We start from the raw sequence: 14,391 nt of genomic DNA on the forward strand, positions 1-14,391 counted from the left end.
AAATTCCAATATTGTGCATCCCTGAGAATAAGACAGGCACACAGATTTTAACCACATAACTAAAGGCTCACCTTATAAACTCTATGGTAGTTTAAGTGTACAGTGTCTTACCAAATATTCTTACCACTTTATCTCATCATCAGTCGGCCTTCTCCGACAGGAAACTGAAACTTGTGCCACTTTCTAAACCACTCCATCCCCTGCACTAAAGTCTATAGAGAAAATTATTGATTGTAGCCCATGAGGACACAGGAGCTGCTGGTCTACCGCCGCCTCGTTTGGTCAGTTTGTGTCACCGACCCAAATGACGGCTGTCAAATGCAGAAGTCGCACAAATAACACATTTTAATTTAATAATGGAGGCAGCAGTGGATCAACAACTCCCATGTGCTGTGATGTAAAAATGGCTGGTTTTCTTTGATGTGGGAGAGATGTACAAGTTTCCTGTTGGCCAAGGGCTATCAAAGAGCACGATCAAGAGGCAAAAATGTTTATAAGAGAGCGTTATTATATATTATAATACTTCAATAGACCTAAATGATCACTTTAATTCATAATATGAACCAAAAAAAGGTACAAGTCCAACACTGCTTATATATTTCATATCCTGTGAAATGCGCTGGTGCACACGGGAATCAAATTTCCTGCATTTGCAATGTCACCCACTTAACATATTTGAAATGGACCACTAACCTCTGTGTCCTCTCACCGATGCTCCCTCCCTCCAGTATTTCCACACATGAACTGAATATGTATTTTTCCAATTCCCATGCATGTATGACATATTTCCCCTCCTTTTGCTGGTGAATATATTTATTAAAAACACTCCTTCACGTGTGTTCGGTTCAGGCCAAGGCCACAGTTTCCACCGGGAATCATCATGGGGACAGAAATCCTACTTTTTTTTTTTCTTCTTCTAGGGTGTTATTTTCATCCATTTTGTTTCTCCACACACTTTAACGATAGCCTTATTCACACGAAAAATTAACCTTTCCGGTATAATCTTTTAACTTTTCCATAAACATGGAATCGTTTATGGAACAAGTCTTGTAGTATACATGCCAGGCCTGCGTGAGGTGCTGTAACGTGGATTATGCATATAAAGCTTCTTGTGTGCTGTGTACAAACAAAAAAAACAGAAGACGGGCATGAGGCGTTGTTTTATGAAAATACAACGGTGGCATTTTGAGATTGTTTTCACTCAGGGAACCAATTTTTCCAAAAATATTATTTTATGGCTCTCAAAATACTAGTTTGGTGTGGATAAAAAACCAATGCAGTATTAAACTCCTGCAGATTGTACAGCATTAAGAGTTATTTTGGGGGGTTTATGTGTTTACAGAAAAACATTTTAGGAAAGAAAAGGAAAAAGATTGCATAGAGAGACGTCTGTTTCTGTGTGGATACGGCCTCAGCTGTGACACCTCGCACGCTGCAGCTGTTTTCTTTTTCTGTGTTGTTTTTCTGCCCTTGGCTTCACCTCTCGGGCTTCTCAAATGCATTTTAACCTTGTATTTAGCAGAAGCTTGGCAGTCAGCGCTCTCGACTTAAAAACTACTCACCCTCCTCTGCATGTTCTTGGGAAAATAATTTGACGGACAGGATTTATATGGCTCTGCGACTGGAACATCATTTAGAGCCGTAATGTTTTTGTCCGTTACGAGAACTTTAAACTGCGCCGCGTCCCCGCCGGCTTTAAAAATCTGAGCTCGGATCCTGCTTCTGCTGCCACACGTACCAAGTTAACTGAAAAAGTTCTGATCGTGGCGGGGGGGAACATTCCCTTTTCCATTTGTCTAAATGAAAAGAGATCGGACAGCTGAGTCCCTTTAGGATGAGTGTGTTACTCAAGGACACTGCAGCAGGGAAGAAGCCTGCAGCAAAGGGGGCTCGAGTCCAGCTCCTTCAAACCACCAAGGGGACCCCATAAAATATACATTTGGTTTTCCAGCTTTCCTTCAAGGACCTGATGTCTTTGACGCACCGGTGGTAGAGTCTCAACACTTCTTGGCAGGCTCATTACCTTAGCGCTGAAATATATCCTGGTAGTGACCCTCAGTGACCTGTATTCCTCGAGTAAGACTTGGGATAAATGTGTTTTGTGTGCAGCCTTAACAAGAAAAACAACAATAGCTTGTGAAATAAGATTTTCCAGACCTCCAGAAGTGCTGGCCCAGATACGCTCATTCCCTTTTGTCCTTGGTAACTGTTTCCAAGAAAGCCATTGGTGCGGCAGTCATATTTCCAGACAGATCGTCATGATAAAACGTGTACTGGATCGTTTTAAGTGCACCTCGACTTTCCAGAGCAGATGGTGCGTTGCCATATCTCTGCAGCTAATTGTGCTCAGAATATGCCTGGTAATATTTAAGGCCAAAGGATTACAGCGTATAGTGGAGTTAAAAAAAAAATCTGGTGCCAAAAATGAAAGAAATTATTGCAAAAAACTGTGTGTCTGCTCCTGACTCATGACTGTTCCTCTGTGTTTCGTCCTCAGCGCCCCCTGGAGAAGCCGGACGGCCTCGACGTTTCTGACCAGAGTAAGGAGCACCCGCAACACCTGTGCGAGAAATGTAAAGTCCTGGGCTACTACTGCCGCCGAGTGCAATAGTCATCAACCCTTTGTCTTTCATCCTCCAACAAGGCCGTCAATGTCCTTCCTTCTTGCACATTTTGCCCCCAGGTTTTCCCATGTTTGTCCATGTCCTGCACACAACATGGCGTCCTTTCCTCTTCTGTCCTCTGGAAGCCTTAAATAATGACGATAGCTCTCGTCCACCCTTCTGTCCCTCTTCTCAAACCACCCATGGAAGCACTAAGGCCTTTTTTTCCCCAATGTCAGTATTAAGGAATGAGAGGAATCTGCAGACCCAGAAGATCAACTGCCATCTTTTCACAAATGGAAGATTTTTGTCGTTCCCTGTATCAGAAACCACAAACCCCCGCCTGTTTCACATGATGTGACAACAGCTAATAACCATAAACGGTGTCCCTGACAATATCGTCTCCATAGATTACCTCACCTTAGGGTTTGTTGGCCTCGTGTTTACAGAGATCTGCCTTTCATTTCCCTGCCAAGCCGAGTGTGTGCTAATGTGACGAACACTTAAACCAAGGCCTCTCGTGATGGTTCAATATATAGGAGGCCTTTGTTGATGTCTTGCCGTATTTTAGGGTCAACAGCACATCGTATTAACTGTGAATTAACTGAGGGATAATGTGCCATAACATCCCGATCTTACATTTGGCCTATTTATTTTTCTTTCTGTCTTTTTTTCTTCTTCGTCTAGTGTGCAATTTGAATTTTAACTGGGACAGAAGAAATGTTTGTTGTTTTTGGTGTTTCGTAAATCACATTATTGTGTAACTGCTTCCATGTGTCTTTAGAAACTACTGTAGGTTTAGTGCAGAGTCGCTCCTCATTTAGATTTAGTGTGTTGCTAACATTTCATTCACGCTCCTGAGGGTTTTTCTGTTGCCAAACATAATCTTATGGTGCTTTCACACCGACTGGGATTATTTGTGTGTCATTGTTTCTTGTGCGATTGAGTCCAGAACTGAAAGTAAACACAACTCGTGATTACCAGCGTAGGGCTAATGCTAGTGCTAACTACGCCAACACAGTCAGTCATTTTTTTCAGAACTTGCCTGGTAGCCAAACTTCCTAGCTCACATTTTGACCCATGCTAATTGTCCGTCCTCCATTTTGGGTACAGCATCAGGACATTGCGTCATTTCAAATCACAGGCGTGGGGCTAATACTAGCGCTAATTATAATTATGGTAGCGTTTTCAGAACGTAGTAGGTGTAGTTGGACTACACCTCCTAGCTCATTTTCTGACCCATGTCTAACTTGGGAAGATAGTTTTTAACATTTTTTTACTTGCGACTTGTGGCAGCAAGTAAACAGCCCGTGACTACAGGGTTTGGGGCTAATGCTAGTGCTAACTATGCTTATAGTAGCTTTTCAGAGCGTAGCAGAGGTGTAGTCCAACTTCCTAGCTCGTTTTCTGACCCACATCTGTCCTCCATTTTGGGAACAATGTTGAGAAAGATTACAGATTTGCGTCGCCCAGTGCGACTGACGCAAAACTAGGGAAGAGACTTTTTGAGATTTGTGCAACTGTAGTTGAGTAATGCAGGTAAACACAACCTGTGACTACAGGTTTGAGGCTAAAGCTAGTGCTAACTGTACGTACATTAGGTTTTCAGAACGTAGCTGGTGTAGTCCAACTTCCTAGCTCGCTTTCCAACCGATTCCAAACATCTGTCCTCCATTTTGGACACAATATTAGGACGTTGGAAGGCGGTCAATGCTGGTTGGCTTTCATAGAACCACAACACGCCATGTTGGAATATTTCAGCCTGAGTGACTCGTGCTGGATTTGTGACACAATTCGCGTCCACTCCTGTCTTTGGTGTCAACGCACCATTCCTCATCTTTAGTTTCATGATAGGACAGTTGTATAAAAAAAGTGAAATAACAAGATCGACCCAGCAGCAGCAGAAGAAGAAGCAGCTGTAGGAGGATAACAGTAGTTTCTTGCCAGCGCTGAAAACAACATTTTTCAAAAACAATCGAAAAGGAGAAACTGCCTGCCATGATTTGATTAGCAGCATTAAAGACAACTTAACCGTCCACATGTTAGGTTTGATTGGACACAAACGAGCACAAGATGTTCATCAGAAAGTCATTTAACATCACACTTTGATGCCTGGCAGCGTTAGTGGAGTCAGTGGAAGAGAAATGGAACTCTTTTTTTTCTTTTTTTCAGAGGGCTGACTGCAGTTTAAAGAACGTCCAAGAGGAGGTGAAGTTTTAGGGACCTGCAAAGATTTTGTGAATGTTTGACAGAAATGTCGCACAGAAGGGCTGATTGGTCGGAGATTTTTTGAGGATTTAACGTAAGTAGCGATGATTTATGAAGTTTACGCTTGTATTCAGTTTAATGGCGCCTACATTTATAAACCGATGTCGTTAAAGGAAGAGGAGTGGCACATCCTGTTTACATGGATCATCGTGTAGATCTAAAACACTACATTTAGAACATTTAGTTTTGACTTAAAGACATTTGCTTTTATTACAGGATGTGAGAACAGTTTTATATGTACTGTATTTCCAGCCTTATAAAAGCTGGACGATATATATCTTATATGTTACCATACCTACTGTATGTGCCTTAAGACGATTTTTGAATCATTCTGAAGTACAGAGACTAGGAGGCCGACTGAAACGTGGGGTTTAGAATCAGAGTTGGAGCAGAGTGCAGTTGGTGCGTGTGGTTAACTGTGGAGCGTAATAAGTTAAGAGCAGGTTCAGAGACGTGATAGAGGACAACGGAAGAGACAGCGTTCCTCGATAAGCAGTTTGAAGTGGCATCATGGTGGGTGTTCACTTCCACACAGTTTGCTGACTCGGAGGCACAGAAGTCTTCCAGCTGGCAATAACAACCCTCCTGTGGTCCGTTGTCATGGAACATCAACAAAGATGTTATTTCTCAGTGGATGCTCACAACAGAACACACGAAACTCTGTGGACTGTGGACCTCGCTATTTTGTTTCTTTTTCTGACCATTGTTGGAATGTTTATCAAGAAGAACCGTGGGTTTTTGTTAAGAAATACACTTGGTCACTCGCCTCAGCGGGGGAGATTTACAGTGGCTGACAATGGTACCACTGAGATTTGGGGAAATTATCATTTAGCCAGATTACTTCGCTTCAATTTAAAGGGGCACTCCAGTGATTTGATGCTGAACCACTGCAGCGTCTGGAAAATACCATCCATTTTCTACTGCTTTATCCTCCACAGGAGGGTCGCAGTGGGTGCTGTGCCAATCTCAGCTGACATAGGGCGATAGGTGGGGTCACACCCTGGAATTTAGCAATTTTCCAATTTAACTAATCCCCATATTGGATGTTTTTTGGACTGTGGGAGGAAGCCGGAGAACCCGGAGAAAATCCACACACACACGGCATTTGGACGTTGCCAGAGCAGTATTTGTCACGGTACTTGCTAAAGTGATGGTGGCGTTGTGTGCGATATTATTGCGCCGAACAAAAATGCTTGCAAGAGTCGACACTGCTGCTTAAGGAGGTTTTTACCAAGCACAAACCAAAGTGTGGAACGCACAACACAGTTCAACAACGCCTTACGTCGCCACAGAAACACCTTCATAAAGAAACTGATGTCGCTGCATGTTGAGGGTCACACAAAGCCTACATTTCCCACAATGCACTACAACATTTAGGGGGGTTAGTAGCATATTTCCTCAACAGAGATAACCCAACTACATTACTATAACATCGTCAAAGTTGTTATATTAGGCTTGACAAAAGCCTTTTGAGAGTTTCCACTATCGCTACTGGATTCTTGGAAACCTAATTTGGTTTACGCATTTGCCATGTTTGGTGGGTAGTACATACGTATAACAGATAGGGTTTCTGGTACATATCATAAGGCTATAATCACAATGCATGCATTGCTCCATATCACAAGTAAAGTCAACCCAATGAGTAACATTGGTAGTGGAGTGCCCCTTTAACAGAAGGAATTAGCAAACTTAAACTGACTGAAAGGCTCTCACTTGTCAATGTTGGGAACAATTTTCATTTCTTTGTGTCGTCTTTTCTTTTGCTTTTGTGCGATAAAACTGGCCGTAGGTCCCGTAACCTGGACGACAAATCAAGGTCAATCGCTCGTATTCGGCTCATGACCGAGAACTACCAAAGCCGTTTCTCCGGGATGATGGGTCTGCGACAAGTCGTAAAGGTCTCTGCGAGTCACACGCAGCGAGTCCTGATCCCATGCCGATTACAGACGGTTAGCCAGACCTTGCAAAAATCGTGTTATTGGACTGAGAATCTTAAAAGTTTGATTAATCGAGTAGTCGTTTGGTCCAAGAAGTGTTGATCAGAGTTCCCCAAATGTCCACAAACCAAATTCATTTAGTTTAAACTAATTTCTTTTCGCTTTATGGAGCAAAGAGACAAGCAATTATTCACGTTTAAGTCACTGAAAACTCGGAGAACTTGTTTTACTTAAGTAGTTGCTAGTACTTGACTAATAATCGATTAATCCTTGCAGTCCTAAATAAGAGGATTATACAATATACCAACGCTGCCTTATGAACTAACCTCACAATAACGTTGTTGTAACTCGCAGTGTTTAACTCCGCCCACAAACTTATCATGAGGAATCCTTTTTTTTTTTTTTAAATGGCAAATCAAGAAGCGATGGAAGCAGGGGATTAAAAAACATAAGAAGTCCTTGCTTTCAGACGCCGCCGCATCTTGAATCACGTATACTTGACTTTTATAGCTCAAATTTATTTTCTATGACTGAGATGTGTATTTTGGGAAAAACTTAAATAAGATGTTGAAATTTTTTTTAAAGCAATCTGCAAAAAAAGAAAAAAGGAGAAAGAAAAGAAAGAAAATCCAGAGTTATTTCCCTGACAGAGATCATTTTATGTATATATTTGATGGCCATAGCTCTTTTCTTCTTTTTTGAGGCGTTTTACGCAAAATATTGACGCTTTTTTTAGCGTGAAGAAGGGCCTATTGCTGAGAATCTTTTTTTTTATGTTTTTACAAAAATCTGAAGGGATTATCCTGCAGAAATATTTATGGAAATATTTTTTACACTTTTTTTTGTATAGAATATGCAACAAAGTTACACTAAATAAGGAAATATTGATGTCTACATAGATTATTATTAAGGTTAAAAAAAAGAAAAAAGCTGGTACATAATTAATACCCTTTCTCCATTATAAGCCATTGTATTGTTTATTGTGTTATGTTGAATAACCCGCAGTATTATTATTATTATGGAGTTGCCGTTTGTGACTAACTACGAGCTGCCATTTACGTCCGTACAGTTATATATCTACGATATAATGAAGATGAAATGAAGTGTTTATTTTCCTTTAATCAGCGATGGATACTCACCACTGTATTAAAACTGTGAGATGTAGTTTTGCCTGACGCAGCAGAGACGAGAAACTATTATAAAATTTTAAAACATATTACGTATTAGCGTAGGACGTGTATACTTTTGTCGAGGAAAAAGCGTGTGAGACAAAGAACTATTTTAGAGTTTGCATGTGCATGTGTTTGTGTTTCCTGAATGAAAATATAATTTTTTTTGTGCAATGTATACATTTTTATTTAAGTACTTTACGGTAGTTTTGCTTCAGTACATATGTTTTGTTTGTTTTTTAACGGCAACCTCTTGATTGTTTTAGTGGAAAAAAAAGTATATAATTTACAATGAAGCAGTGTTTCCCAAACCTTTTGAATAGTAAAGACACATTTACAGCCATATGTGTTATGTGTGATGTCATGTTTGGTAAATCAATGAAAACGTAATTTTTTCACTAAAATTATTTTCCAGGGACCCAGAAAAAAATATGTTGTGTCCAACATGTGGGCCTCCGACCCAGTGTTTGGGAACTACTGCTTTAAGATATAGATATATATATAGATATACGTACACATGTATGTATATGTGTACATACATATACACACATATATATATATATATATATATATATATATATATATGTACACACATGTACACATGCAAAGCGAATACTGAAATATTTACTGAATGTAACATGTTAATAACACTTGGTGAATTTTGTGTTGGGAGAAGAAAAAAGAAGTTATTATGTCTGTGTACTTTTACTTCATGTCTGTATCACTTGAGATTGTTTGTAATGCAATATTGCAATAATGTAATATTTGAAGTGGACAGAAGACGGACACGAGGTCAGGAAGATGAGTGAGAGAGAGTGAGAGAGTGAGAGAGAGAGAGAGAGGGGGAGAGAGAGAGACCTCTGGTCTGTTCTTCACGTCCATGAAATGGCATTCCAAAATGTGCCTTATTTGTTAGTTGGGGGAAACATTTTAGAGCGACACAGCTGTCGACAGATTGACGAATAAAGATCATATTGAATAAGGAACATGTGGATTATGTGGTTTATAATTAACATTATAGGTTTTCACCCTTTCATGTAGAATAACATCATACACAAGTGTACAGATGGAGCTTAGACTGAAATGTAAGATTATTTTCAAAATAGTTCATTTTGTGGATTATTTTCTCGAGTTGTTTGGTCCAAAAACTTTAAACCCTGTCCTTGTTAGTTTTAATGATGTTTTTGTGGCATTGAGCAAAGAAAACAGGACATATTCACATTTAAGAAGCTTCCAGTGTTATGTGATACTGAGGTGGGTTTATTGGCAGAAATGTATAATATATTACATTTAATTGCCAGATTTCAAGGTCCAAATATTAAAAACAGACAAAAACACAAAATTAAGAGAACACACATAAAAGATTACGTATAGATCAACTCACTAAACTCTGGGTTTTGCACAAGTAAAACAACTTAATTAATCATTTGGTGAATTATTAAATCAAAAGGTAAAACATTTTTTTTAGCTCGTGGGGACACAGCAGCTGCTGGTGTACTGCTGCCTCATGTGGCCACTTTGTGTCACTGAATTAAAACTGGTGAAATATTTCATACAGCAGTGGATGAACAACTCCTACACGCTGTAATGTAAAGTCACTGATTTTCTCTATGGACTTTGGTGCAGGGATAGTGAGCTTAATCAAAAGCTTAATTTTCCACTCGGAAAGGGTCGTTTTATGTGAGAGGGTAAAAAAAAAAAAGCAACAAAACCCAAACTAGCCCTTTAAAATAAGAGCATAACAAGACTCGATCGGAGTCAAACTGTCGACACTTTCAAACCAAAACAAACAGAGGACGGTTCGGCAGCTGACGGCCGAGCGCTCGCATCACACAAGTATGCGGCCACATTTTGAAGATGTCCCTGTTTCTGCATGTGTGTGTGTTAAACATTGGCCGTCTCGCCCGCCAACTTTCCGTCCACAATATTGGACATGCATTCCACACAACTCAAACCCGAGGGTGGGGACGCAAATTATATCAAGTTTGTTACAACATCTGAGCCGCGCTGGGCTGCACAGTCTCCATGACGACGACGTAATCTGAGAATTCAAACAAACGGTGGTGGAAGGTCAGCGCACATGTGGTTTCATTTAGGGAGCAAGAGGTGTTTTTTTTGGCCCCCCCTCTTCCTCCGACATCGCTTCATCATTTACTTTCATCAAGTATTAGCTCGATAAGCAGCAGCAGCAGCAGCAGTTACAGCAGCAGCAGAGCCGCCCAGTCTTTGCAGTAAAGTGTCTCCACGTCGTGTCCTTTGAGACGCTTTCATGTGGTTCCTCAGTGTAGGTGGATGTTGACGTGACGTCACATCCTGCTCGCGACGGGGACGGGATGTCGGGTCAGTGCAGTGCTGGAGAGTCTAAAAAAAGCCGGCTGGATCGTCTCCAGGAAGCTTTTCAAGCAGCAAGCGAGCGAGAGTTTGTTGGCACATGACGGCCAAACATCCCCGAGAGCAGAGCTAGTAAAATCTGAAAAGCGGTCATTTATTGGACAGCGAACCACTCCTCATGTCCTCGTAATTAAATTATTTATATCCCAACGCGTAGTGTAGAAGTGTCATATCAGTTTCCATGCGAACGGTTAAGAAGACACCAGAGAGACGTCCGGTCCTTGAAGGCATCATCGAGGACAGTTAAAGTACAAAATATCGGCGTATGTTATTTCATCTCCCCACAGTCAGAGACGACTATTTTCCTGATCACACCGCCATCGTGTAACCCAAACGACTCCATCTTGGCGACCACGTCCATGCCGTCCTTTACCTGTCCGAACACCACGTGTTTCCCGTCCAGCCTGTCAAAACAGAGACGCACTGAAGTGAACCAAGTCCAAGCTTTTAACAAGACCACGGCTACATTTGCCCCGAAAGCGCTTTCGTCTGGACAAAATGGAGACCTTTGAAAACGATGACGAAGTCGACGAGCTGTGGACGAAACGCTCCGAGATCCCTTTACTTTCAGTTTCTCGTCGTCATTGTCATCACTTCTCGTGAGATTGTTTTTATTCAAAAATGCCGTTTTAAAATGGGAACATAGTAGTTTGAATCTAACCCGAGACCAAGACAGGTCCACAGGTCTCAGAAAGTCTTGGTCTTAGAACCCAAAGATATGTCCCAGAGTGACGATCTGCGTCTTCTTGTCTGTCTTTCGTGTATCTGGGGCAGTGTTACAGCGCCACATACAAAGTTTGTGTTCTCCGTGTGGATAAGGCCATCGCTACGTTCCATTTACATCGGAAGTCGGAGCCGGGAGAGACGTCATCTCCGAGTTCCAGAGAGAAAAACATGGACGCAAACATAGCTCAGCCAAACCATTTAGCGATACCAGTCGATAACAACGTCTTTGCGATATTTGGCACACTCAGACAGCGTAGCAACATAAATATAAATCAGTGCTATTTGTACGACTGATTTACCGTCAAACACATACGACAGAAGTGCTCTTAGCGATTAAAATGCCAGTCGTTTGTGTTTGGGGAACCCATCTTAGAATCGGGGAAATGTGAGGTTGCTCCAAATTTCGTCCGAAGTTGGGCGTTGGCCTTCAGTGGGAAATTCCGAGTTACAACAACTATAAATGGAATGGCTCGGCTACAACACCAAACCGAAGTCCCCAGACACTAAAGATGAGTTTGAGTTGAGTCCAAACTACTTAAGTTTATGTCAGCAACACAAGCGACACAACTTTGACAATTACGGGTTTAAGTCATTTCTTTTTTTACGTAAAATTTGTGTATGGCAGCCAAAAATGCAATGTTTTAAATGTCTTTTTTGTGTCTAACGTAATGTCGTACACACAGTAAGTACTTTTTTTAGGTTTGAAACACCATGTAATGTGTTAAATGGACTCAGCCGTTTGACTGACTAAAGTTAAATGTTGAGTATTTCAGTGTTTACCATTCAGTTTTAGTTGTGCAGATGAAGAACTGGGAGCCGTTGGTGTTTGGCCCTGAGTTTGCCATGGACAGAATTCCTGCAAAAACAAACACACAAACAAACAAACACACAAAGGAATGACACAAGTCAGTAAATGTGAGAGGGGAAGAAAAACACTGTGTGAGGAAACCCAGCACTAAAAATATCTGCATATGCATTTATTTTTTTATTGGAGAAAAGGTTTTTATTGTGATTGGTTTGTGCTGAGTCACTAAAAAAGTAGGTCATTCACCTGGAGATTTACAAAAGCCACACACACAAGAACTGCCTGGTGTACACACACTGCCATCTAGTGGACATGCAGTGATTCCGTAATATGGACCAAAGATAATTGTTACATTATAATTTTTATATAGTGCAAAATCTATAGCACTGTCCTACACTTACCAGAGTGATATATATGTTATGAAATTAAAACTATCAGTGAAAGACTAATTCCAAAATAATCTGATGTTTTTCCCACTTTTCAGAAATCCATTAAAAATGTATAAATGAAAAATATAAATATTTAAAAAAAAATGAAACTAGAGAATAGTGGAAATGTTTGCTTGATACAGTGATGATAAAACGTCAGTGAAGTCGTACCTGGACCAGTGTGTTTTAATTTGAAGTTTTCATCTTTGAAAGTTTTCCCATATATGGATTTGCCTCCTGTGCCGTTGTGGTTGGTGAAATCTCCTCCCTGCAACAGAAAAAACACGGAAAACACTCATTCAGAGCGACAGAACAGATAATATTGACAATATTAACAGTTAACAGTTCAGTTTTACACAAAGAATGAAGATCAAAATCACAACATAAATAAGACAAACAAACAAATGTAGTATTATTTTTAACATGTGTATGAGTTCCTGAACATCTCACCTGACACATGAACTCAGGTACAATCCTGTGAAAAACGCTCTCTTTGAATCCAAATCCATGTTCCCCTGAACAAAGAGCTCGGAAGTTTTCTGTTCAAATGCAAGTATTACTATTTTTAATCGAAGCCACATGTTTTAGCTCATTTTATATGAAGAAATAAAACAACATACCTGCAGTCTTTGGCACCACATCTGCATTCAGCTGCATTAGAACATAAATCACATTAAATTAATGGATTAATCATTACATTACATTACATTATACGTCATTTAGCAGACGCTTTTATCCAAAGCGACTTACATCATTGAATTTAACTATATTTATAATTGACAGATGATCACTTTTCAGACAAAATATTACAAAAGGTAAAAATTAAATAGTTTTTAACTTTAGATTTGTATATAAAAACAATAAAATCTAAATATGTATGTATAAAAATTTAATAATTGAATACTGTAAAATAATATTATAAACCAACATTATTCAAAAATAAATATATTTACACATGCTGTTTTTTAAATAAAATAGTTTGACCTTCAGATTTGGACATAAAAGCAAACAATAATAGAGTAAGTAAGTAAAGTCAATAAAACTAATGATAGTAATGAAAGATGAATAAAACCAATAAATCTAATAAAAAATAAACACTATAGGAACTATAGACCATCAACAAACACACACTGATGTTAAAATTAAATAGTTTTAAAAGCAGACAATTACAGAAACACAATTAAACCAAGTTTAGACAATAAAAGATAACTTATCACATACTGATATAATAATGTGACCTTCAGATTTTGATATAAAAGCAAACAATAATTGAAAACAACAATGAAATAAAGTTAATTTAACAATTTTATTTTATTAATAAAACGGTGTCATTAACAGAAATAAAAGTTATTAAATTAAGTATATAAATTAAACCCGTGTAAAACAAATAAAACATAATAAACACAACATAAAATTCATAGTAACCCCACAATTTATTTACACAAAGGTGTATATTTTTTAAAAACAGTGGTTTTGTTAGATTTGTTGTGTTTTTGCTGAGTTTTTACCTCGATAATGATCCTGCCCAGACTCTCTGAGTCCGCCATGATGTCCAGAAAAACTACAGGGTTTTTGGCGGGAGAGGAGGAGGAAGAGAACAGTCTCGCGGCGCCCCTTCCGACAGAACTGAACCTGAGGCGGTTTTTCATCTGAATCATCTTTAAACCTGAACCAGGACCAGGACCAGAACCAGAACCAGAAGCAGGAACAGAGGGAGCTGCAGGTGCTTCCTGTGCGCTCTTCTTCTTCATCAACTTCAGGCAGATTCGACGTTTCAAACGCACAGTACCGCCCTCTACTGTTAGAAAATCAAAGTGTTTCCACAGTCAATAGAGAGGAGCCGCTTTTTTTACGAGCGTGTTTGTAGAACTCCGTCAGATGACAGCGCCATCTGACGGACGGGAGGACCAGAGGTTTATTACACTTTAATATTCATTTAAAAGTTTATTCCACTTAATATTCATTTAAAAGTTTATTCCACTTAATATTCATTTAAAAGTTTATTACACTTATATATCAATTCAAAGTTTTATTCTACCCCAAAAAACATTGAGAGGTTTATTC

The 14,391-nt window shown here is 39.5% G+C and overlaps 2 protein-coding genes across 2 annotated transcripts in view; one reads left to right on the top strand and one right to left on the bottom strand.

The window, feature by feature from the left end:
• The window catches only part of LOC122781701 (zinc finger CCHC domain-containing protein 24-like), a 51,355-nt gene extending 43,154 nt beyond the window's left edge, over positions 1–8,201 (top strand). The window contains exon 4 of the mRNA XM_044045654.1: positions 2,498–8,201. Coding sequence (XP_043901589.1) covers positions 2,498–2,611 — 114 coding nt within the window. The 3' untranslated portion in view covers positions 2,612–8,201. The remainder of the gene's footprint in view (positions 1–2,497) is intronic.
• Positions 8,202–9,192: 991 nt separating this feature from the next.
• LOC122781702 (peptidyl-prolyl cis-trans isomerase A-like) lies at positions 9,193–14,070 on the bottom strand. The gene is made up of 6 exons (XM_044045655.1): positions 13,836–14,070; positions 12,948–12,978; positions 12,778–12,866; positions 12,499–12,595; positions 11,875–11,950; positions 9,193–10,772 (listed from the first exon to the last, which is right to left on the bottom strand). Exons 1-6 carry the CDS (start codon positions 13,983–13,985, stop codon positions 10,637–10,639), a joined length of 579 nt encoding a protein of 192 aa, XP_043901590.1. The 5' UTR covers positions 13,986–14,070; the 3' UTR covers positions 9,193–10,636.
• Positions 14,071–14,391: the final 321 nt, after the last annotated feature.

The sequence above is a fragment of the Solea senegalensis genome, linkage group LG15 (genome assembly GCF_019176455.1).
Source record: "Solea senegalensis isolate Sse05_10M linkage group LG15, IFAPA_SoseM_1, whole genome shotgun sequence".
In the NCBI taxonomy this organism is placed as follows: domain Eukaryota; kingdom Metazoa; phylum Chordata; class Actinopteri; order Pleuronectiformes; family Soleidae; genus Solea; species Solea senegalensis.